At 40.4% G+C, this 26691-nt stretch overlaps 1 protein-coding gene across 2 annotated transcripts; it reads left to right on the top strand.

Annotated features, from left to right (window-relative positions):
- Positions 1-14: 14 nt before the first annotated feature.
- Positions 15-13861, top strand: pdp2 (pyruvate dehydrogenase phosphatase catalytic subunit 2). 2 transcript variants are annotated; one of them, XM_062961947.1, is made up of 3 exons: positions 15-140; positions 3366-3484; positions 10970-13861. In XM_062961947.1, the coding sequence occupies exon 3, from the start codon at positions 11012-11014 to the stop codon at positions 12623-12625; it is 1614 nt and encodes a 537-aa protein (XP_062818017.1). In that variant the 5' UTR covers positions 15-140; positions 3366-3484; positions 10970-11011; the 3' UTR covers positions 12626-13861. The 2 variants fall into 2 exon arrangements, with proteins under 2 accessions (XP_062818017.1, XP_003225395.1); XM_003225347.4 differs by lacking the exons at positions 15-140; positions 3366-3484 and adding an exon at positions 5816-5950.
- Positions 13862-26691: the final 12830 nt, after the last annotated feature.

Genomic DNA, 26691 nt, shown 5'->3' with positions numbered 1-26691 from the left:
GCTTCGCTCGCCTGAGGAAAGGGTTCTCAATTTAAACATTCTCGGCTGGCTCTCAGGGAATCAGGTGCAAACGAAGTGAGAGACTTCGGGGAGTGAAGAAGAATGAGTTCATGTTTTGCAGCCCTTTAAAGCAGGCTTATGTGAGAGCTTTCAGATCTGTCAACGTCGCTATACTTAGGAGGGTCGTAGCTTGGTTCTCTGTTCATGTTTCATGCTCATGTTTTGTTGCTTGTTCCATGGATGTTTTTGGCATTTCTGTTCCTTGTTATACTCCTGGTTTAGACTTCTGTTGTCTTCATGCTCCAGTTCAGAAACCTTTGGTATTATTCTTGCTTTTTGCTACAGTTTTAACCTGGGATGTATGCTGCCTGTAGATTATCTTTTGTACACAGTTTGGCCTGGTGTTTCCTATGATTTTTGCTTATTTTTTTGACTCTTGGATTTTATCCTTTATTCACTCATAGAATCATAGAATCATAGAATAGTAGAGTTGGAAGAGACCACATGGGCCATCTAGTCCAACCCCCTGCTAAGAAGCAGGAAACGCCCGACAGATGGCCATCCAGCCTCTGCTTAAAAGCCTCCAAAGAAGGAGCCTCCACCACGGTCCCGGGGAGAGAGTTCCACTGTCGAACAGCTCTCACTGTGAGGAAGTTCTTCCTGATGTTCAGGTGGAATCTCCTTTCCTGTAGTTTGAAGCCATTGTTCCGTGTCCTAGTCTGCAGGGCAGCAGAAAACAAGCTTGCTCCCTCTTCCCTATGACTTCCCTTCACGTATTTGTACATGGCTATCATGTCTCCTCTCAGCCTTCTCTTCTGCAGGCTAAACATGCCCAGCTCTTTAAGCCGCTCCTCATAGGGCTTGTTCTCCAGACCCTTAATCATTTTAGTCGCCCTCCTCTGGACGCTTTCCAGCTTGTCAACATCTCCCTTCAACTGTGGTGCCCAAAATTGGACACAGTGTGATTCCAGGTGTGGTCTGACCAAGGCAGAATAGAGGGGAGCATAACTTCCCTGGATCTAGACGCTATTCCCCTATTGATGCAGGCCAGAATCCCATTGGCTTTTTTAGCAGCCGCATCACATTGTTGGCTCATGTTTAACTTGTTGTCCACGAGGACTCCAAGGTCTTTTTCGCACACACTGCTGTCAAGCCAGGCGTCCCCCATTCTGTATCTTTGCTTTCCATTTTTTCTGCCGAAGTGAAGTATCTTGCATTTGTCCCTGTTGAACTTCATTTTGTTAGTTTTGGCCCATCTCTCTAGTTTGTCAAGATCGTTTTGAATTCTGCTCCTGTCTTCTGGAGTGTTAGCTATCCCTCCCAGTTTTGTGTCGTCTGCTGGTGTTTTACCCTTTTATTTATTTATTTACAGTATTTATATTCCGCCCTTCTCACCCTGAAGGGGACTCACATTATACACACATAGGGCAAACATTCACTGCCCATATACACATAGAACCGAGACAGAGACCGAGACAGACAGACACAGAGGCAATTTAACCTTCTCCTGAGGGGATGTTCGATTCTGGCAACAGGGGGAGCAGCTGCTTCATCATCCACTTTGACGGCACTTCCTCATTCCAGGTCGTAAATTAGTTAAACATGCCTCCCCACTTTTATAAGTGGTACCTTATTTCCTACTTGATAGATGCAACTATCTTTCGGGTTGCTAGGTCAGCAATGAGCAGGGGCTATTTTTTATTTTTAATTGACAGGTGCTCACTCCGCCACGGGCTGGCCTCGAACTCATGACCTCATGGTCAGAGTGATTTATTGCAGCTGCTCAAAAGCCTGTGCCACAGCCCGGGCCCATGTGTTCTTTTAATAAACTGTTTTGACATTTACATTTGGTGTTTTGTTGGGTGCTGTGGGCAAGGTTAAACCCTGCTGAGATGCAACAGTTTCTAGGCCAGCGATGGCCAACCTATGACATGCGTGTCAGCACTGACACGCCTAGCCATTTTTGCTGACACGCTGCTGCATGCAGATTAATGTCTTTTTTGGCCAAATTTGGTGTGATTTGGTCCAGTGGTTTTATTGTTTACTCCATGGGAATTATGCACATTACATATATCTATCTATCTATATATATATATATAAAAGAGTGATGGAATCAGGGCACCGGACAAAACAACAAAACTACAGGGCAACACAACCCATCATCCACGCCTCTAGGTTGATACAACAAAAAGAAAAGAAAAATAAAGTCCTAATTAGAGAGAGAGGAATAATTGTTTTTATCCAATTGCTGCCAGTTAGAAGGCTAAGCTCCGCCCACTTGGTCTCCTAGCAACCTACTCAGCCCAGGGGACAGGCACAGCTAGGCCTCACTTAGGCCTCTTCCACAGTTTATCTAATTTGCACTGGATTATATGGCAATGTAGACTCGAGGCCCTTCCACACAGCTATATTACCCATTTATAATCTTATATTATCCTGACAGATGGCCATCCAGCCTCTACATAATAATGATGAAGAAGATGATAATAATAATAATAATAATATTAATAATAATAGAAGCATAGAATCCAAGAGTTTGGAGGGACCCCTAAGGGCCATCCATCCCAACCCTTTCTACTATGCAGCAGGACACAATCCAAGCATTCACAACACATGGATAACATATAAATACTATAGAATACTACACAGGGACATAGACCCCCTCTAACCTCATCACTTTCACAGTACACAAACAACCAAATGCATACTAAACATAAAGACAACCATACAACAGACATTCAATACCACCACTACCTCAACAAGTTCTCACCAACACCACCAGACAACGCCACAGCAACGCGTGGCCGGGCACAGCTAGTACAATATATATATATATATATAAAATCATTCTATTATTATTCTATTATTATTGTAGTATATTATTATATTATTCATTATTCATGACTACATTGAAACTACAATAGAGAGAAATCAGCGTGGAAATTGCAAGAGGTGCCATAGATTGTTGTACATGGAAATAATGGTAGTAAATAGTTTTTGATTTATTAAATACAGTTATATATTACAACTATATATTTTTGTTATTTAAACTATATATATTGTGAAATTATTTTTTTTCTCAAAGTGACACACCACCCAAGTCATGCTAGGTTTTTTGGTGAATTTTGACACACCAAGCGCAAAAGCTTGCCCATCATTGTTCTAGGCATTGAATGTTTGCCTTATGTCTGTGTTTACTGGAATCCGCCCTGAGTCCCCTCAGGGAGATAGGGCAAAATACAAATAAACTGTTGTTGTTGTTGTTGTTGTTGTATCTCAGCTTTTCGTAATGGATGCCAAATGATGTCTAACGGATGACAGTTTCATGCTAACTGTATCACTTTCTCATTTACATTCTGTTGCAGTTGTCAGTGGGGGCCCACTGGAAGTTCCTTACAGGTTGAAACAGTTCCATTTTCAATGGGTGGCAAAGCATGATACTGGATCAGAGCATACCGTTGATGGCAAACCTTTTCCGTGTGAAGTGAGTCATAAATCGTAGATGTCTTATACATTTGTACAAAAAAAAACCTTGCCCACGGTGTGCCAAAAACTACAATGCCACACCATGTACCTATGAATACTTTAACTTACTCAAGATTTACAGGGCCAAAGTTTCATGTAAAATGGATTTGTTTTGGGGTATTTTTGAAAACAATTTAAATAGCTTTCACCAGCCCAAGGCCTGCAGGTTCCTTAGACTGGGGATGGTTGTTGGTTTTTTTTTCCATGTCAGGAGCGACTTGAGAAACTGCACGTTGCTTCTAGTGTGAGAGAATTGGCCGTCTGCAAGGATGTTGCCCAGGGGATGCCCGGATGTTTTTGATCATCCTTGTGGGAGGCTTCTCTCATGTTCCCGCATGGAACTGGAGCTGGGGTTAGGTTCCAGGACCACCCTCAATAAGTTAAAATCCGCAAAGTAGGGATGCTATATTTATTTCAATATTTATACATTATTTTAGTAGTTATACACTATTTAAGTCTTTATCAATCCACGTAAGCTAATGGGAAAATAGAAGCCCGCTAGTTTTAAAGGTTCTGCTGCAATTCTTGTTTTCCCTTCTCCTTGTTTCTTCCTTTTTAGAGAGAATGGAAAGTAAACTTTCAAGCACAAGCTGCAACACAGTGTTGCAAAGGGACCTGTGTTCCTGTTCGTAGCTTTGGTCAGCCAACCAGATATGCCCTTTTCCATTATGTTTTAAGGACCTGCCACCGTGGAACCCTCCTTTGCAGTGACAACAGGCAGTGAGATTTCTGTGGGCATTTTCCTTTATGTTCCCAACTTTAGTGTTCTCTAAAGTTTGCTTTGTAAGGATAGAACCTTGGAGACTTGAGGTCACTGAGACACCTATAAATGTAGCAGCATAATTTTGAAAAGCCAGAATGGAAAAGCCCTGTCCGATTTCTGTCAAAATTAATAAAACACTTGCAGGTATTGGCATTTAATATATGTAATCTAAAGTGTTCTTACTGCAGCAAAAACTATAAAAAGCAAAAGAATGCTCTGCTTGACTAAACCCATGGGTTATTTCATTGCCCTTGACTTCGCTCCATTACGTTTGGTGGACACAATTTTTTGCTTCCCTCAATCTCTGTATATTGAATGTTCTATGACTATAGCATATATAGGAAATACTGTCTTATAGTTTATATTATTAGATTACATTCCTGGTTATAGTGGCTTCTTGCCTTTACAAATTAAGTAATGTTATGTAGTAATTACTGTATTTATGAATTTAGCACCAAAACATCGCAATGCATTAATAATAATAATAATAATAATAATAATAAACAATAAAACAACAATAAAACAACAGGAAAAACTCAGCCGCTATCAGGACCTCAAAATTGAACTTCAAAGACTCTGGCAGAAACCAGTGCAGGTGGTCCCGGTGGTGATGGGCACACTGGGTGCCGTGCCAAAAGATCTCAGCCGGCATTTGGAAACAATAGACATTGACAAATTACGATCTGCCAACTGCAAAAGGCCACCCTGCTGGGATCTGCACGCATCCTCCGAAAATACATCACGCGGTCCTAGACACTTGGGAAGTGTTCGACTTGTGATTTTTTTTATACGAAATCCAGCATATCTACAGTAGAGTCTCACTTATCCAACATAAACGGGCCAGCAGAATGTTGGATAAGCAAATATGTTGGATAATAAGGAGGCATTAACAAAAAGCCTATTAGACATCAAATTAGTTTATGATTTTACAAGTTAAGCACCAAAACATCATGTTATACAACAAATTTGACAGAAAAAGTAGTTCAATATGCAGTAATGCTATGTAGTAATTACTGTATTTATGAATTTAGCACCAAAATATCATGATGTATTGAAAACATTGACTACAAAAATGCGTTGGATAATCCAGAACATTGGATAAGCGAGACTCTACTGTATTTTGTTTGCTGTGTCATAATAAAACAATAATTTTATTCTTATACCCTGCCCCATCTCCCCGAAGGGACTCGGGGCGGCATTGAATTGCATTGAAAACATTGACTACAAAAACACTGACGACTAAAAGGCAGACTGTGTTGGATAATGCAGAATGTTGGATAAGCGAAGGTTGGATAAGTGAGACTCTACTGTAGTGTCTAAATGCATTCATCTGACAGTGCATTGGGAGTAGATGGAGAACCCGAAGTTAGGACAGCGATGCTTTCTCCAACCCTCTTTACCCCTGGTCTTGTGTAGGCGTGACCGATGGCGTGACTCCGCCCACAGCTACCAATGAGCTCGCAGGAATGCGCTCACGCCCCTCGCGCCGGCCAATGGTGGTGAGTTCTAGGGGCGGAGCTGGGCTGCTTGCCCAGAAGGCCCCTCCCTCCCTCCCACCCAGTTAGATAATTCCTGCTTCCTTGCTTGGCTCCCAACTTCCTATCCAGCAGAAGGAGAGACAGATCCTGTCTGTCACTTCCACTCTGTGGACTTTTGGAACAGGTAGATCCATGCTGTGATTTTCTGTTGTGAGAGTGTTATAATAGAAGGGGAGGGGGTTTAAAGACATCATAACCATGTATTCATGTTTGAAAGGATGCCATAAGGAAGAGGGAGCAAAGCTTAGGGAGAATTTCTTGACTGTAAGGAGAGCTGTTCAGCAGTGGAACTCTCTGCCTTGGAGTGGCTTCCTTTAAGCAAAGGCTGTATGGCTGTATGTCGGGGCTGATTTGATTGTGCTTTTCCTGCATGACAGAATGAGGGATTAGATCAGATATGCGCAAACTTGGGCCCTGCGGGTGTTTTGGACTTCGAGGCCCCTTCCTTTTCCCCCTCAGCCGCTTAGTTGTGCCTCTGTTTGTAGTCTGTCTGTGCGATTTTCTTACAGCAGCTGAGGATATGATCAATGGTTTCGTCTGTTTCCTTGCACAGTCTGCATTTTGGGTCATCAGCTGATTTTTCGATCTTGGCCTTGATTGCATTTGTTCTGATGGCTTGCTCCTGGACTGCAAGGATCAGGCCTCCTCCTCCTCCTTCTTCTTCTTCTTCTTCTTCTTCTTCTTATTATTATTATTATTACAGTAGAGTCTCACTTATCCAACATAAAACGGGCCGGCAGAACGTTGGATAAGCAAATATGTTGGATAATAAGGAGAGATTAAGAAAAAGCCTATTAAACATCAAATTAGGTTATGATTTTACAAATTATGCACCAAAACATCATGTTACACAACAAATTTGACAGAAAAAGTAGTTCAATACGCAGTAATGCTATGTAGTAATTACTGTATTTACGAATTTTGCACCAAAATATCATGATGTATTGAAAACTTTGACTACAAAAATGCGTTGGATAATCCAGAACGTTGGATAAGTGAGACTCTAGTGTATTATTATTTGGATCTTGTTTGAAACCCACATCTGATAGTAAAAGTTGCCAGAATAAACCCCGCAGGACTACAAACTTCAATGTCATGCTCTACACAAAGAGAATGGAGCAAGAAAAAGTATGAAAGTGCAATGGGTAGAGGACAAAAGTCCCATTTTGTATTGATTCTCTTGTTCAAAGCACGATAAAGCTTGAGGCAGGCATGGGAAAACTTCAGCCCTCCAGGTGTTTTGGACTTCAAAACACTTAGGAATTATGGGAGTCGAAGTCCAAAACACCCGCAAGGCCCAAGTTTGCACATACTTGGGTTATAACATGTTGGACAATACTATCCCTTGCAGACTGGCCACTGCCTGATATTACATCAAAGGGACTGGCACCGTGTGTTACACAATTCTCAAGAAAGCGTTGTGTTGACATATCTCAAGATATTGATTACATACAGCACGAGGCATGCGTCTGATCCATTAGTGCTCTTAAGATTAGAACAGCCTGGCTTGGCAGTGGTTGCTCACTGTAGAAATAAAATAACTAACCAACACAATAATTTCCAGGACTATAAGTTAAAAACATCTGACTTATAAACAACTCATATTTTGAGAATGGGGTGAGACAACAGGAAGTGAGAGGAATCTACCATTCTGGGTCTAGTTCAATACGCAATAGTTCAATACGCAGTAATGCTATGTAGTAATTACTGTATTTACGAATTTAGTACCAAAATATCACATGTATTGAAAACGTTGACTACAAAAATACGTTGGATAATCCAGAACGTTGGATAAGTGAGTGTTGGATAAGTGAGACTCTACTGTATATATACACTAGCTGTGCCCGGCCACGCATTGCTGTGGCGAAGTATGGTGGTATAATTACTACATAGCATTACTATGCATTGAACTACCTTTTCTGTCAAATTTGTTGTATCACATGATGTTTTAGTGCTTAATTTGTAAAATCATCACCTAATTTGATGTTTAATAGGCTTTTCCCGAATCTCTTCTTATTATCCAACGTATTCACTTATCCAATGTTCTGCTGGCCCATTTATGTTGGATAAGTGAGACTCTACTATATAATTATAATCTTATATTATCTGCTTAGAACTGGATTATATGAGGCTCCTTCTACACAGCTGTATAAAATGCACACTGAAGTGGATTACATGGCAGTGTGGACTCAAGATAATCCAGTTCAAAGCAGATAATATAAGATTATAAATGGGTTATATATCTGTGTGGAAGGGCCTTGAGTCTACACTACCATATAATCCAGTTAAAATCAGATAATCTGTATCTTATAGGCAGTGTGGAAGAGGCCTAAGTGAGGCCTAACTTTGCCTGTCCCCTGGGCTGAGTGGGTTGCTAGGAGACCAAGTGGGCAGAGCTTAGCCTTCTAACTGGCAGCAATTGGATAAAAACAATTATTCCTCTCCCTCTAATTAGGACTTTATTTTTCATTTCTTTTTGTTGTATGAAAGTAGAGGCATGGATGAGGGGTTTTGCTGCCAAGTTTAGTGTTTCTGGGATATGTAGTTTTGTTGTTTTGTCCTAGGCCGAAATTTCATTACCCTTTTATATATATAGATAGATAGAGAGAGAGAGGGAGAGAAAGGGTTTTCTGCTGACATTAAGTCTAGTCGTGTCCAACTCTGGGGGTTGGTGCTCATCTCCATTTTGAAGCTGAAGAGCCAGCGTTGTCCCTAGGTGGAGCGCCATTACCTTCCTGCTGGAGCGGTACCTATTGATCTACTCACATTTGCATGTTTTTGAACTGCTAGATTACCAGAAGCTGAGGCTAACAGCGGGAGCTCACCCCTCTCCCCAGATTCGAAACACCGACCTTTCGGTCAGCAAGTTCAGCAGCTCAGCGGTTTAACCCACTGCACCATTAGAGTGTACACGTGTACACACACACACACATATGTGGAGTTACACTTTTTAAAAGTACCTGTTCCGACTTACATACAAATTCAATTTAAGAACAAACCTACAGAACCGGTCTTGTTCATAACTTGGGGACAGCCTGTATGTATTTTTAAACCCAGGTTATTTGCTATTCACAACCATTCATTTGGATAAAATCAACATGCATATGTTGCAAAGGTAGCGCCGTCTTGCATGCATTCATGATTAAAACATCTGTAGCATCATCATGAAAGTGTCCAGTTCAGTTGGTTTGGGAGCAGGTCCCCCTGCCATGTTGTCTCCCTTCTCCCTGTCTACATGTATTCTTTCTAAATGAGTTCTCTTAAAAATGAGATAAACATGTTAATTAGTAAATCTGAAAACAAATAATACTCCAATGTCAATGTAATCAATAGCAGACTTTTATTGTTAGTGTGTTTATAAAGGACAGAATGAGCGCCATCTTTTGTTAAGTTGATTTTGGTCAACTTAAGTTTAACATCTGTTCTTTATTGTCATTGGGGTTAGACTCAAGCTAGAAGAGTGGGGTTTTGTTTGAAAAGTATAGAAAAAAGGTGATCCGTAGGTCCGACAATGATCCTAAATAAAGTCACCTGAACTAAATTAAGTTTGCAAGATGTGAGCAGTGTTTTGATAACTGGGCCTCCTGAAGCCACTATAAGTTAGAGTGGTTTGATAGCAAACAACAATAGCAACCTTGACTGTCTTAGCATTTGATTATAGTGCCTCTGAAAACATGAGACTTGTTTTGTAAATAGCTGGGTTCTGTCATCAGAATATCCAAGGGCTTCCCATTTGCTTGTTACTAGCTCACAGACTTTATTATCATTGGGTTGCTGTGAATTTTCCGGGCTGTATGGCCATATTCCAGAAGCATTCTCTCGTGACGTTTCACCCACATCTGTGGCAGGTATCCTCAGAGGGTGTGAGGTTTGTTGGAAACAAGATAAGTGGGGTTTATATATTTGTGAATAATGTCCAGGGTAGGAGAAAGAACTCTTGTGAAAGAATCCATTGATTCCGGTCATGAAAGCCTTCGACAACACATTTATTATAATTCTTTGAAAATGGATAATCAGGACTATGGGTTGAATCCTAATAGAAATTCCATTAGAGTGGCTTCATTGGTGAATCAGCCTGTAAGTCCCATTAATTCTATGGGTCTTCTCTAACTAGAACTATCAGTAGAAATTCTGGCTCCTGTATATTCTTAATATAATTAAATAAAATAATAATAATAATAAAAACGTTATTTATATACCGCCCTATCTCCCGGATGGGACTCAGGACAGTTTATAGTCATAAAACACAAACATTACATAGCATAACTAGCTGTGCCCGGCCACGCGTTGCTGTGGTGTTGTCTGGTGGTGTTGGTGAGTAATTGTTGAGGTAGTGGTGGTATTGCATGTCTTTTGTATGGTTGTCTTTATGTTTAGTATGCACACTGAAGTGGATTATATGGCAGTGTGGAGTCATGATAATCCAGTTCAAAGCAGATAATATAAGATTCTAAATAGGTTATATAGCTGTGTAGAAGGGCCTTGAGAATACATTACCATACAATCCAGTTAAAATCTGATAATCTGTGGAAGAGGCCTAAGTGAGACCTAACTGTGCCTGTCCCCTGGGCTGAGTAGGTTGCTAGGAGACCAAATGGGTGGAGCTTAGCCTTCAAACTGGCAGCAATTGGATAAAAACTATTATTCCTCTCCCTGTAATTAGGACTTTATTTTTCTTTTCCTTTTTGTTGTATCAACCTAGAGCTGTGAATGATGGGTTGTGTTGTCAAATTTTGAGGTTGGGGGGCCTGTAGTTTTGTTGTTTTGTCCGCTGCCCTGATGCCATCACTCTTTTATATATATAGATACACATTATTAAACAAAGTAAAATAATACAATTATAACAATAAATCACACTTACATGACCAGATCAAGGGGACGGGAACCATAAAACCAATATATTAAAATGTATCATTTTAGGCTAGGGAAATCTTGTGCAATATATTCAGGCCCAGAAATCGGCGGTAGTCCAATGTAATTACTCAAAAACCTGCCGACACCACCAGGTCTTCACATAAGCATTTCTTTTGCCTTCCTAGTAGTATTTCGATACAAATCGATGTTTCACATCAGTGGTGTGCTGTGAGAAATGCCTGAAGGATGTTTACATGTTTTCTCTTTTAACAAGCGCTTTCTTTTTTAGGCTTTCAGAACTGACCTTCTTTCAAGTACAATTATCCTGACAATGTCAAGTATTGTTTCCTCCTGGGTTATCACCTCAACACGAAGCACGATCTCCACTTTGCATGGAAAAGGACCTTTGTACTCCAGGTGCATTTCAGGTCAGTGTAAAGGACCGCGGAGGAGTTTGTTTACCAACCCTCCCTTTTCTTCTTTCCTGGCAAGCGGCAAATGCAGCAAGAACAATGTTGTCACTGTGAGAAAAGCTTTCAGACACACCTCGACAGAAGAAGAAGACTTCTCTTTCCACCTGACGCCGTCACAGGTCAATGACATTTTAAGGGCAAATGAGCTGTCCCATGCCGTTCCTGAATTCGATGGGAAAAATCCAAGCTCAGTCCTGCGATTTGAGAGCAACCACTTGGCTGCCAACAGCCCAGCGGAAGACCGCCGAAGCGCAGCGACCTGCCTACAGACCAGAGGAATGATGTTTGGGATCTTTGATGGCCATGCAGGTTACGCCTGTGCCCAGGCAGTTAGTGAACGGCTGTTTTCCTATATTGCTGTTTCCCTTCTATCCCAAAAAAAGCTAGAGGAAATTGAGTCTGCCATGGAGTCTATGAAACCCATCCTGCCTATTCTGCAGTGGCACAAACATCCAAATGACAGCTTCTTTCAAGAGGTCGCCTCACTGTACCTGGAACGGCTCAGAATATATTGGCAAACCTTACTAAACATGGACCTGGAACCAGGCCTTACCATAGAAGAAGCCTTGATCCATGCATTTAAAAGGCTGGATTCAGATATTTCATTGGAGGCTCAGGCTCCCTCAGAAAATGAATTGGTCAAAAACATTGCTCTTCAGGTGGCTTTTTCAGGTGCAACGGCCTGCTTGGCTCATGTGGATAGTGTTCATTTGCACATTGCAAACACTGGTGACAGCAGAGCGGTTCTGGGAGTTAAAAACAAAGGTGGGACGTGGTCTGCTCTTCCTCTGACGCGAGACCACAACTGCTTCAACAAACTGGAAATGTTAAGGTTAAAAAGGGAGCATCCGCTATCTGAAGATGGCACAGTGATTGTGAACAACAGGTTACTGGGAGTCCTCTTGCCTTCAAGAGCATTTGGAGATGTCCAGTTCAAGTGGAGCCAAGAACTGCATCAGAGTGTGCTGGGAAACGGTTGCGACGCAGAGGCTTTGAACATTTATGACTATGTGCTTCCAAATTGTCACACACCTCCCTATTTAACTGCAGAGCCAGAAATCACTTACCACAAACTCAGAAGGCAGGATAAATTTTTAGTGATTGCCTCAGATGGCCTGTGGGACATGTTGAGTAATGAAGAAGTGGTCAAGCTGGTTGGAGACCATCTAGTTGATGGGGATGTCCAGAAAAGACAGGCGGCTTTTAAAAAACCAGCCAATCTGGGTTACATGCAAAACCTGCTCCTTCAGAGGAAAGCCAGGCATGTCCACTCCCCTGACCAGAACGTGGCCACCCATCTCATCCGCCACGCCATTGGCAATAATGAATATGGGGAGATTGATCCAGAAAGGCTCATGGCAATGTTGAGTCTTCCAGATGACCTGGCACGCATGTACAGGGATGACATCACCATCACCGTGGTATATTTTAATTCCAATGTAGTTGAAGCTTTCTACAGAGAGAATGATTAAGGTAGCTGTCTTGCTATGGGACACTCATGTATGCATTATAATGGATTTAGATCAAATGACACATTTTAATACAATTTATAACCTTTTTAGTAGAATGGGACACACAGTTGGGTTTAAGAAGAAGAGAAATGCTCCTAAAATGGCTAAACACAGGTGTGTTGCCTTATTGCTATGTCGTCATCATAGGCGATCACTCGCAGCCAAGTCTTGCCGTTGGGTCTGTAGTGATTGTAGAGACCTATTCTGGATGGACCTATTGCTGTGCCAATGAGTGGCAAACGTGTTTATGTGAAGTAAGATGGCTTACACAGAACAAATTTTTTAAAACTAATTGCAGATTGAAGAGCACTTTTCATTTGGTGAACTAAGTTTCAAAACAAACTACGTAATGTTTTCTCTGGGTACATTTCCACAACAAATAGTTCAAGGGCAGGAATGTTTCTTAAGCCCTGTCCAGGCACAGGTCATGATGAAATAATTTTAAGCTACACCAAATTTCAGGGAAAACTTTCAGGAAAGAGTTGCTTCTTGCCACAGGGCAGTTATTTAATTTCTTTGAACTTTGGCTCCTTTCCTCAGCTTTCTGCTGCTCCCTGTTTACAACCTCACAATTAACTTCTTGTTTCGGCTCTAATACTGTTTATGCACTTGCACTAATTGCTGCTTGAACACATTCATAAATAGAGAACAAGAGCACTTGCCTCTGCCATTGTGCTAGTAATTGTATTCCATGCCCCAGAACTTCTAAAGCTAGTGCATTTCCAAAATAACAACTTTTCTTAGCTGTGCCACACTCTTAAAATACAGTGGGCAGAATATATCTACTTCAAAGAAAATATTAATCCTAATACGTTTTTAGCATGTGTGCACATGTGGCTCTGTATCGGTACAGTTTGTTCTTTGGGGGAAAATATTCCCAACGATATATTTTGTTCTTGCTGTGAACATACAAGTATGCTTTCAGTTTCCCCAGGAAAGTACACAATGATATATTTATCTATTTTGACATGGATGGTTGAAGTTTTGTCTCTGGGTAAATGGGGGAAAGGCCTTGCATATAGTATTCATTGTTTATGAAGACTCAGTCTTGTTGAGGATTGTTCCTTAAATATTATTTGACATTTAATAATATTACATTGTTTGACTCCTGATTTGTGGAACACTCAGAACTGAACTGTGCTGTTCATTTCAATGGAGTTTCATTTCAATTGCCTGAATAAAAGTTAAATTCTTAAATCTCCATTGTTTTCTATTAGGCTGTTGCCATTGACTATGCTGCTCAGGTTGATGGGTGTTTCAGTGCAACAGCACCCAGAAGGTCACAGGTGCAAATGCAAGTTTTGAATGCAAGGCATTCCAGTCTGTCACATTTCATTTTTAAAAAATGGTCAGGTAGGTGGAATTTTCCATTTGGTGACTTAAGAAGGGGCCGGGATTAGCAACAGGCTAAACCACTGTGATGCAGCTAATCTTGACGATCCAAAGGTCTGCTGTTCAATCCTGGGATGGTGTGAGCACCCGCCGTCAGCCCCAGTCTACCTGCCCACCTAGCAGATCGAAAGCAGAAATGTGAGTAGATAAATAGGTACTGTTGCACCCAAGGCAGCATGAGCACTCGAAAACCAGACAAGAGCCAATATAACACACTATTTATTTATTTATTTATTTATTTATTTAATAAAATAATCTTTATTAGTTTTAACAGAATAATAAAAGCAAAAACCCCTAATTGGGCAAAAAAGAAAAGGAGAGAAAAGGTCAAGAGAAGACAGGAAGGAAATGCAAAAAAAAAAAAGAGATTTTAAAAAGTGAATATAAAAATGACTTCTCGGCAGTTTCTTCAAGGTAATTTGCCTTTTCTTTCTTCCTTAATTACTCCTTAAATTCTCACTCCTTTTCTTCTTATTTCCTTCTCCTTTCTGTTGAGGTTATCTTTCTTTCTCTTTATATTTTGTCTTTCCTTTTCCTTTATCATCTATTTTTGCTTCTTTCATCTATCCGTTTTAGGTTTTCCATCATTCTGTCCCAATTTGTTTCTTTGATTGGTTCTCCTTTATTTTTTGCTAGTAAGAAAGTCACACACTATATATTTATTAAAGCAATTATATATCCAAAGGAAATCAGGTATAAAGTCTGAGTAAGGAATAGTTCTTTTTAGAAAGTCAATGGTAGTTCCAAATGGGTAAAGGAAAAGGTCCGATATTATAATCCACAATGAGACATCGATAGCTCTCCAAAGAAGAAACTGCAGAAACGAGAGGAATGCAATGTCATTTGTGCATTCTGTGTGTGGACGCCTTCATGCTTTCCTCGCATACAATAAAAGAACTGTAGTGGCAACGTGATTCAGAGTATTTGCCATTTACGCTACCCACAAATATCTTCTGCAAATATATCAAGTTGTACAGAAGTAATATTGTTTTCAGATAAATGCTCCATTTTCTTTTCCTAGTGAGTAAGCTTATTTTCTTAAAACACTGCAGCACTAGTATAAATGTTTAGGATAATTGAAATCTTTTTCCAAGGAAGAGGCCGAGATATTTGTTTTCTTTTAATTGCAACACTGGTTTATTGTAATACTTTAAGGTAGTTTATTCACGTGAAGAATAGAATATTAAAAAGTAATGCTGAAAGAAATATGTCATATGCTTCGTCGAAATTTTCATGGCTGGAATCACTGGGTTGCTGTGAGTTTTCCGGGGTGTATGGCCATGTTCCAGAAGCATTCTCTCCTGACGTTTCACCCACATCCATGGCAGGCATCCTCAGAGGTTGGGGTTTATATATCAAGTGGGGTTTATATATCTGTGGAATGTCCAGGGTGGGAGAAAGAACTTTCGTCTGTTTGAGCAAGAGTCAATTGGCCAGCTTGATTAGTATTGAATAGCTTTGTAGCTTCAAAGCCTGGCTGCCTCCTGCCTAAGGGAATCCTGCCTGGGGGGGGGGGTTAAAATCAGGACAGTAAATGAAGAACAACACTCAGAAGACATCTGGAAGCTCCTCCAAATCAAGATTTAGCCCTTGCTCTCGCTCCTCCAATTTGGTTGTAAACAAGGTTTCAACCCTTTCCAACTGCATTCTCACAGTGATCATTATTATTCATTGCATATTTATTTACAGTATTTATATTCCGCCCTTCTCAACCTGAAGGGGACTCAGGGCGGATCACATTGTACACTTATAAGGCAAACATTCAATGCCATATGACATAGAACAGAGACAGACGCAGAGGCAATTTAAACCTTCTCCAGCTTCCAGCTTCTTAAGGGTATGCTTGATTCTGGCCACAGGGGGAGCAGCCGCTTCATCATCCACTGCGATGATTTTTATGGTGTCATAAATTAGTCTCCCCACATATAAGTGGTACCTAAATTTCCTACTTGATAGATGCAACTATATTTCGGGTTGCTTAGGTCAGCAACGAGCAGGGGCTATATATTTTTTTATTTTTAATTGTTGGGTGCTCACCCCGACACGGGCTGGCCTCGAACTCATGACCTCTTGGTCAGAGTGATTTATTGCAGCTGGCTACTAACCAGCCTGCGCCACAGCCGGGCCCCCATAATAGCCACCGCTGTGTAATTGCCCCCCCCCCCCCCAAATGGTATTTTTGCTTTTCATCACATAATAGTCACACTCTTCATTCACTTCATTGGTCCGCGAGAAGGCCTTGCTGGTATTATTTAAACTGTTATGTTTATTCATATCATGGTCTGATCACCATGCTCAATATATCCCATATGCATGGGGCTATTGGGATAACGATACAAAAGGTTTGCTAGGGTAGATCCTCTCTCACCCAGACTCAGCCCCCCCCCCCCCCCCCCACCGAATCAAAATTGGCTCTTCGGCTTAGAAATTGAGATAATGAGCACCAATCCCCAGAGTTGGACACAACCTTTACCTTTAAAAAGTGGGTCACCAGCATGAAATGTTTGGAAAGCTCTGCTGTATGCCCTTCTCTTTTGCAGGCTGCAGCCAGGACAGAAACAATGTTCAAGGCAGACCTTGGAGAAGCCATTGCAGACACCAGCCAGAGGATGTCACTAGTAAACCTGACATGAAATTAATCCCACCAATTAGGCTCATGAACCAGCAAAGTTTGCTATGCCACTAGTTATGCCACACTTCACTTTCAGTGCAAATCACTTCCAGAGAAAGACAAAAACATACATATAGTAGAGTCTCACTTATCCAACTTAAACGGGCCGGCAGAACGTTGGATAAGCGAATATGTTGGATAATAAGGAGGGATTAAGAAAAAGCCTATTAAATATCAAATTAGGTTATGATTTTACAAATTAAGCACCAAAACATCATGTAATACAACAAATTTGACAGAAAAAGTAGTTCAATACACAGTAATGCTACGTAGTAATTACTGTATTTACAAATTTAGCACCAAAATATCACGATGTATTGAAAACATTGACTACAAAAATGCGTTGGATAATCCAGAACATTTGATAAGCGAGTGTTGGATAAGTGAGACTCTATTGTATATAAGTTTTGGATAGCATAGGGAAGGGTTAACACCCCTGTGGGGTTTGTTTTCTTGTCTGTTCAGAAGATTTCACCTCCCTTTCTGTTTCTGCTTTCACTTTTTCTAGTATGCAGCACCCAACAAGTGCTATAGGATCTTTTACGAGTTTTCAGTTTCATTTCCCAAAACAGCCATTAATATTAGGGTCCCATTGAAGTGGATATTTTGAGCCAGGGTTTGATTTATCCATCCTAATAAGTCTTTCCAGAATCTACATATTTTGGACAAGTGAGCTACATACTATTCCGCTGTGGTGGAGGCTGGTAAGCAGCTACTGCAATAAATCACTCTGACCATGAGGTTATGAGTTCGAGGCCAGCCCTTGGCGGGGTGAGCAACCGTCAATTAAAAATAAAATATAGCCCCTGCTCGTTGCTGACCTAGCAACCCGAAAGATAGTTGCATCTATCAAGTAGGAAATAAGGTACCACTTATAAAACTGGGTAGGCAAGTTTAACTAATTTACAACGTTGGAATGAGGAAATGCCATCAGAGTGGATGATGAAGCAGCTGCTCCCCCCTGTGGCCAGAATCGAACATCCCCTCAGGAGAAGGTTAAATTGCCTCTGCGTCTGTCTGTCTGTCTGTCTCTGTCTCAGTTCGATGTGTTGATGGGCATTGAATGTTTGCCCTATATGTATATAATGTGATCCGCTCTGAGTCCCCTTCGGGGTGAGAAGGGCGGAATATAAATACTGTAAATAAATAAAATGAATAAATATTCCAATCACCAGGAACTTGCTGAGACCATCTTAACAGCATCCACCCAAACATCCAATTCACCATGGAAAAAGAAAAGGAAGGAAAACTGCCATTTCTAGATGTTCTGGTCATCCGCAAACCCAATCAACAATTGGGCCACACAGTTTACAGAAAACCTACGCACACAGATAGATACCTTCATAAAAACTCCAACCATCACCCAAGTCAAAAAAGGAGCACAATCAAAGCCCTGACAGACCGTGCACAAAGAATCTGCGAACCTCACCTCCTCCAAGGTGAACTCAACCACCTAAACTGGGCTCTACAGGCCAATGGAGACTCCACCACAGACATCAGAAGAGCTGCAAGGCCAAGAACAAGCCATGAGAGTCAAGACAAAGATCCACCCAGAGGAAAGGTGTTCTTACCATACATCAAGGGAACTACTGACCGCATAGGCAAATTGATGAAGAAGCACAACCTACAAACTATCTACAGACCCACAAAGAAAATCCAACAAATGCTACGGTCAGCGAAGGACAAGAGGGATCCTCTCTCCTCTGCAGGAGTCTACCGGATACCATGCAGCTGTGGACAAGTCTACATAGGGACCACCAAACGTAGCATTGCCCAAACACGAGTCAAAGAACATGAAAGGCACTGCAGACTAATTCAACCAGAGAAATCAGCCATAGCAGAGCATTTGATGAACCAGCCTGGACACAGGATACTATTTGAGAACACAAAAATGCTGGACCATTCTAACAACTATCATGTCAGACTACACAGAGAAGCCATTGAAATCCACAAGCATGTGGACAACTTCAACAGAAAGGAAGAAACCATGAAAATGAACAAAATCTGGCTACCAGTATTACAAAACTCCAAAATCAAAACAGTAGATGGGAACCAAAACAATGAGGGCTTGACTAAATAAAGGATGCTCCCAGGCAAGGGACAAAACCTTTCCAATGCTAATTAGGGTGATTAACTGAAACATTAATGCTGGCTCCCAGTGACAAAGAACTCTTGCCACACCTTGGACTCCACACAGATATATCTTCTTTCCTTTCCTTACTTAGTTTATCCATACCTCACAACCTCTGAGGATGCCTGCCATAGATGTGGGCGAAACGTCAGGAGATAATACTTCTGGAACATGGCCACACAGCCCGAAAGACATACAACAACCCTGTGATCCCGGGCATGAAAGCCTTCGACAACACAATGCAACTAATGTTGTTGTGTCCACCTTCAGTTCATTTCTAGTTCTAGTCCAACACTCAAACCATAACATCACACTGGCTCACACCGCTATTGTAATTGGCTGGAATTAAGTATGGAACTTAATGTTTTGAGATAGCTCTTGTAGTTTTTTTAATGTTGTTTATAAAAACTTTGAAAATTCCCCCAAAATCTGTGGATAAGAGAAATGTTCTGAAACTTGATGGCTAATAGCGGTAAATGTGTTCTACCACTGTAGCAAGTTTCACCCCAATAGCTGTAAAAATGAGGGAGAAAGGAGACCCTGAAGTTTCCCCACTTTCGCAATTACTATAACGAAAACATAATGAAATTTCATTACTCTTGTTATAGTAATGAATTTTTCACTACCAATACTTTGGAAATGCTTTAGAAATGAAACGTCAGCATCCTCTAATTTTGTAATGAGTTTTGAAACATTTTTTTCATTGACCGCACAGCCCTAGCTGTTATGTACTAACTACACATGTGAGCCGTTTTGAGTCTCCTTGTGGAGAGAAAATGTGGGGTATAAATACACAATAATAATAATTGGGTTGCTGTGAGTTATCCGAGCTGTATGTCCATGTTCCAGAAGCATTCTCTCCTGATGTTTCGCCCACATCTATGGCAGAAGTTGTGATGTATGTTGAAAACTAGGCAAGAGGGGCTTATATATCTGTGGAATGTCCAGGGTAGAAAAAATAACTCTTATCTGTTTGAGGCAAGTGTGAATGTTGCAATTGGCCAATTTGATTAGCATTGAATAGCCTTGTAGCTTCAAAACCTGGCTGCTTCTGCCTGTGGAAATCCTTTGTTGGGAAGTGTCAGGACAGTAAAAAGAGAACAATACCCAGAAAATGGGAATTCCAGACAGAAAACAATCAGGGCCAGCTAACACTTCCCAACAAAGGATTCCCCTAGGCAGGAAGCTGCCAGACTTTGAAGCTGCAAGGCTATTCAATGCTAACACACTCCGGCTACAGGCCTGTCAATATTTGCTTGAGATAGTGCTTGTAGTTCTGGAGGGACTCTTAATTTTTTGCGTCTCATAGATTTAGCATGGGGAGTTGGTTAACCTGTTAAAATTAATGAGTAAACCAGGTTTTTTTTAACCTGAAAAATTTCAGGGGGGGGGGGGGTTGAACCTCTAACCCCCCCCCCCCCCGGGCATTTATTTATTTATTTATTTACAGTATTTATATTCCACCCTTCTCACCTCGAAGGGGACTCAGGGCGGATCACATTATATACATATAGGGCAAACATTCAATGCCCATATAAACATAGAACTGAGACAGACAGAGACAGACGCAGAGGCAATTTAACCTTCTCCTGAGGGGATGTTCGATTCTGGCCACAGGGGGGAGCAGCTGCTTCATCATCCACTGTGACGGCACATCCTCATTCCAACGTCGTAAATTAGTTAAATTTGCCTCCCAACTTTATAAGTGGTACCTTATTTCCTACTTGATAGATGCAACTATCTTTCGGGTTGCTAGGTCAGCAACGAGCAGGGGCTATTTTTTATTTTTTAATTGACGGGTGCTCACCCCTCGAACTCATGACCTCATGGTCAGAGTGATTTATTGCAGCAGGCTGCTCACCAGCCAGCACCACAGCGCTACAGGCCTGCTTGCACCCTTGTCTCCTGAGTGTAAATGAAAATTGAAAATTGGGGGCCAGGCCCTGAGATCAGGCACACCTATGGCACACTTAGATGTTACTAGCTGTGCCCGGCCACGCGTTGCTGTGGCAAAGTGGTGGTGGTATTGGTTAAAAATTGTTGTGGAATTTTTATTTGACGGTATTTGTATTTTTAAATTATTTTTATTGTAAGTTATCTTTTTATTTATTATATTTTATTATTTTCTTGTATTATTTTTAGTTATTTTCTGTTATTATAGTATTTTATTGTATTAATATTTTAGTGTTTTTAATTTGTTTTAGTGTTTTTTATTTTTTATTGGGTTGCTAGGAGACCAAGTTGGAGGAGTTTACCCTTCTAACTGGCAGCAATTGGATAAAAGCAATTATTCCTCTCCTTCTAATTAGGATTTTATTTTAATTTTATTTTTGTTGTATCAACCTAGAGGTGTGGATGATGGGTTGTGTTGTCAAATTTCGAGGTTGGGGGGCCTGTAGTTTTGTTGTTTTGTGGGTGGCCGTGATGCCATCACTCTTTTATATATATAGATGGGACAGTGTCCTGACTCTTTAAAGTAGCTTGCAGTATCCTTGGCCAAGTGTTTGGAAGACAGAGTCTATATGTTTAGTGCAATACTTTCTCTCCACTCCCACGACATGACTTTTAATACAAATGACACAGTGTTTGCTATGCCTCAACTGAGAAACGACCACTTGTCCAAGGGAAAGCCCATGGCAGACGGAGAGGGACTGGTAGACTACTGCAACTATGAACAAGTACACACTGGCGCCTGCGGTTCATTGCCTCCCCGCTTCTTGTGCAAAGATAACCAGAATAGTACGTGTGGATGTGAGAAATCAAGTTTCTTGCTCTTTGAGATTAACACTTTCCCCTTTGCTTGCTATCAAATGGACCCTGTACAGTAAACAAGAGAGAAAATATAGAAACCACGTGATGGATGGTTTCATTGCCTTGTGTTGCTGTGGACGGAGGTTCTGCAGCTCTGGCTTACTGATGTTTAGTGGGAAATGTCAGGGAAGAGATAAGCAAGCTAAAAGAAGCATCTCTCTCCTTCTCTTTCTCTCTCACAAGCCGCCCTGTTCTATCAATAGTGAGAGAGATAAACTTCACAGTATATTTTTAAACATCAAAAGTTGTTACGGTATTTTTTAAAAAGACAGCTAGAGCATTTTCAAGGCTTTCTCCGAGAGAGATAAAACTTCATTTAGTTTAATTGTCACATTAAACCAATTTGTTTCTCCAGTCTATCATATTGAACTATGGAAACTGTATCAGCAGGGTTGGTTACTTTCCTCTTTTTTTGGTCATGATGCTTTCCCCTCTATCAAAGCTTGGAAAAGTTACCGTATATACTCGAGTATAGGACGACTTGAATATAAGCCGAGGCACCTAATTTTACCACCAAAAAACTGGGAAAACATTGACTCCAGTCTAAGCCGAGGGTGGTAAATTGCAGAAATAAAAATAGATACCAATAAAATTACATTAATTGAGGCATCAGTAGGTTAAATGTTTTTGAATATTTACATAAAGCTCAAATTTAAAATAAGACTGTCCAACTCTGATCCAATCATTATTCTCATCTTCTTCAATGTAAATGTGCTTATGTATCCATTTAATAATAATAGAGTAAAATAATACATGTACAGTAGAGTCTCACTTATCCAACATAAACGGGCCGGCAGAATGTTGGATAAGCAAATATGTTGGATAATAAGGAGGGATTAAGGAAAAGCCTATTAAACATCAAATTAGGTTATGATTTTACAAATTAAGCATGAAAACATCATGTTATACAACAAATTTGGCAAAAAAGTAGTTCAATATGCAGTAATGCTATGTAGTAATTACTGTATTTACGAATTTAGGACCAAAATATCACTATGTATTGAAAACATTGACTACAAAAATAGCTTGGATTATCCAGAAGCTTGGATAAGCGAGGCTTGGATAAGTGAGACTCTACTGTACCAATAAAATTACATTAATCATGGCATCAGTAGGTTAAATGTTTTTGAATATTTACATAAGGCTCAAATTTAAAATAAGACTGTCCAACTCTGATCCAATCATTATTCTCATCTTCTTCAATGTAAATGTGCTTATGTATCCACTTAATAATAATAGAGTAAAATAATACATGTAATAATAATAATAATAATAATGCCTCAAGTACCACCTCCCAGCAGCAAAGAACTGGTGGGATCACAAACCTGCAAAAGTATTGGAAAATGAGCACGTAAAGATACTGTGGGACTTCCGAATCCAGACTGACAAAGTTCTGGAACACAACACACCAGACATCACAGTGGTGGAAAAGAAAAAGGTTTGGATCATTGATGTCGCCATCCCAGGTGACAGTCGCATTGACGAAAAACAACAGGAAAAACTCAGCCGCTCTCAGGACCTCAAGATTGAACTTCAAAGACTCTGGCAGAAACCAGTCCAGGTGGTCCCGGTGGTGATGGGCACACTGGGTGCCGTGCCAAAAGATCTCAGCCAGCATTTGGAAACAATAGACATTGACAAAATTACGATCTGCCAACTGCAAAAGGCCACCCTACTAGGATCTGCACGCATCATCCGAAAATACATCACACAGTCCTAGACACTTGGGAAGTGTTCGACTTGTGATTTTGTGATATGAAATCCAGCATATCTATCTTGTTTGCTGTGTCATAATAAATTAATAATAATAAATACAGGAAAATAATACATGTAATAATAAATAGAGTAAAATAATAAATGCAATAATAATAATAAGATCAGAGTGAAATAATAAATGTATTAATAATAATAATAAAAAGAGAGTAAAATAAATGTAATAGTAGCAACAATAATACTACCATCCGATACTGTCATCTCAGCTTTCCATGTTCTCAAACATGTGTACATTTCCCATATAATACCCCTGCTTGTACTTGGAAAATATGTTGGAATTGGGAATTGCTGTTCCCCAGTGTCTGCTCTGGCCATTGCAGAATAAATCAGTCTATGTCCTGCCTTTCCCTTGCATTGATTTACTCTGCATTTTTTTAGCATGGATTGGAGATCATGCATGTCAGGAGAACCCGAGATTTCGGACAACAAGACCATGATGGCTTGAGTGCATTCATCTCAACCACTGTGGCTTCATCTTCACATCCACTTTGCAGGGCTCCAGCCTCTATCCATCAGAAGACAGTTTACACAGGCAGTGCCTGGTTTCTGTTTACTTGAACTCCAAAGGGAGTCCCTTAAGAACTAAAAGAGATTGTAGGTTGGAGGCGAGATGTCTTAAAATAAAATGCTTATTTTAAACATTACTCTAAGTCTTGCTTTTTCCACTTGTCTGCCGAAACAGCAGAACGAGGACCACAGGAATCGTGAGTCCATCAGACTAGTTTGGGAGAACAATTACTCAGTAAAAAGCACTAAGCTTGAACAAACATACTCCAAAAAGACATTAGCAGTCACATAAGCAAAATAATATTTAAATTAGACTTAGGTCAGTAAGGCAAGCTGTGTGTATCTATCTATATATATAAAAGGCTTTTGGCATCACGGCGATTCACAAAACAACAAAACCCAACACCCCCCAAACTCTAAAATTGGCAACACAATCCATCATCCCTGCCTCCAGTAAGATACAACACAATCACACAATAAAAAACAATCACAACACCAAAAAAAGGCCAAAACCCACAACAGGCAATGTGCCATGCTTTCTATATTTTGTAATCTATATATATAAAAGAGTGATGGCATCACGGCGACTGACAGAACAACAAAACTACAGGCCCCCCAACCTCGAAATTTGACAACACAACCCATCATCCACGCCTCTAGGTTGATACAACAAAAAGAAAAGAAAAATAAAGTCCTAATTAGAGAGGGATAATTGCTTTTATCCAATTGCTGCCAGTTAGAAGGCTAAGCTCCTCCAACTTGGTCTCCTAACAACCCAATAAAAAATAATAAAAAACACTAAAAAATTAAAAACACCAAAAATTAATACAATAAAATACTATAATAACAGAAAATAACTAAAAATAATACAAGAAAATAATAAAATATAATAAATAAAAAGATAACTTACAATAAAATTAATTAAAAATACAAATAACGTCAAATAAAAATTACACAACAATTTTTAACCAATACCACCACCACTTTGCCACAGCAACGCGTGGCCGGGCACAGCTAGTATATATATAAAAGAGTGATGGAATCCTGGCGACCGCCAAAACAACAAAACTAAACACCTCACAACCTCGAAAATTGACAACACAACCCATCATCCATGCCTCTAGGTTGATACAGCAAAAAGAAAAATAAAGTCCTAATTAGAGGGAGAGGAATAATTGTTTTTATCCAATTGCTGCCAGTTAGAAGGCTAAGCTCCGCCCACTTGGTCTCCTAGCAACCCACTCAGCCCAGGGGACAGGCAGAGTTAGGCCTCACTTAGGCCTCTTCCACACTGCCTATAAAATACAGATTATCAGATTTTAACTGAATTAGATGGCAGTGTAGACGTAAGGCCCTTCCACACAGCTATATAACCCATATAATCTTATATTATCTGCTCTAACTGGATTATCTGGACTCCACACCGTTACCGTTTACTTTAACTACCACCAATTCCTCAATACTTTATTTCCCATACCACCAGACTTCGCCACAGCAACGCGTGGCCGGGCACAGCTAGTTATTTATAACATTTCTCATCTTCAGGAAGAACTACTGTACTATTTATTTGACTTTCTTCACTGTCAGAAACATTGAGGTTAAAGGATTTGTGTCTGTCTATTCAAGCAATAGGTTGAGTTATACCAAGGTTGCCACTGAAAACAGGAGTGATTTTTAGCTGCATCATTTCCATGGCAATAATAAAAAAAATAAAAACCAATGGAAAAAAGGCCACACGTTGGTATATTTTTGGCCTAACCCATCATTCCTGCCTGCTATCTAATTGGAAGCTTTTTGTCCCTTTTGCACACTGGTTGATATTTTTAGCTTGCCATGATTCCATTTGGGATTTAAATCAATCTCCCTCAACAATTTGGCTTTTTGCCTACTAAATGCAAAGCAGGCAAAGGCTCTTCCTGATTTGATTTTGCTTTGCCCACCAGTGGACATAAATAAATATCCCATGCAAAGCCAAAAAAGGAAATCAGCTGCAAGATTTTGAATGAATTCTAATAATCCCGCACACTGGAGAAAACATTCTCCTGGACCAACTGTTATGATCAGAACAAAGAAAAGAACCTTTATTAGTTTATTAATTTATTTACAGTATTTATATTCTGCCCTTCTCACCCCGAAGGGGATTCAGGGCGGATCACATGTGCATATGCATGGCAAACATACAATGACATTAGACATACGACAAACAGACAGAGATAAAGACAGAGACAGAGGCTATTTAACATTTTCCAGCTTCTGGTTTCATGGGGGGGGGGGTATGCTTGATTCTGGCCACGGGGGGAGCTGCTGCTTCATCATCCACTGTGACACCGAATCCTTGATGGATGACTTCCTCATTACTTCCTGCATGCTGCTGGATGATATTTATGGTGTTGTAAATTAGTTAAATTAGCCTCCCTGCATAAGCAGTACCTAAATTTTCCTACTGGATAGATGCAACTATCTTTTGGGTTGCTTAGGTCAACAATGAGCTGGGCTATTTTAATGGTTGGGCACTCAATCTGACCTCGGCTGGCTTCGAACTCATGACCTCTTGGTCCGTAGTGATTTATCACAGCTGGCTACTAACCAGCTGCACCACAGCCTGATCCTGCTTCAAGTTAAGAATCAGTTAAGTTAAGATATTTAAATATCTTAAGACAATTTCATTGAAAAACAAAGGGCTAACATTTTGGCTGTGGAAGACACTGCCTCAAAGTGTGGTGGAGTCTCCTTCTCCAGAGA

This window comes from Anolis carolinensis, unplaced genomic scaffold (genome assembly GCF_035594765.1).
Source record: "Anolis carolinensis isolate JA03-04 unplaced genomic scaffold, rAnoCar3.1.pri scaffold_9, whole genome shotgun sequence".
In the NCBI taxonomy this organism is placed as follows: domain Eukaryota; kingdom Metazoa; phylum Chordata; class Lepidosauria; order Squamata; family Dactyloidae; genus Anolis; species Anolis carolinensis.
The sequence above is the reverse complement of the archived record's forward strand: the minus strand, read 5'-3'. Positions and strand labels throughout refer to the sequence as shown.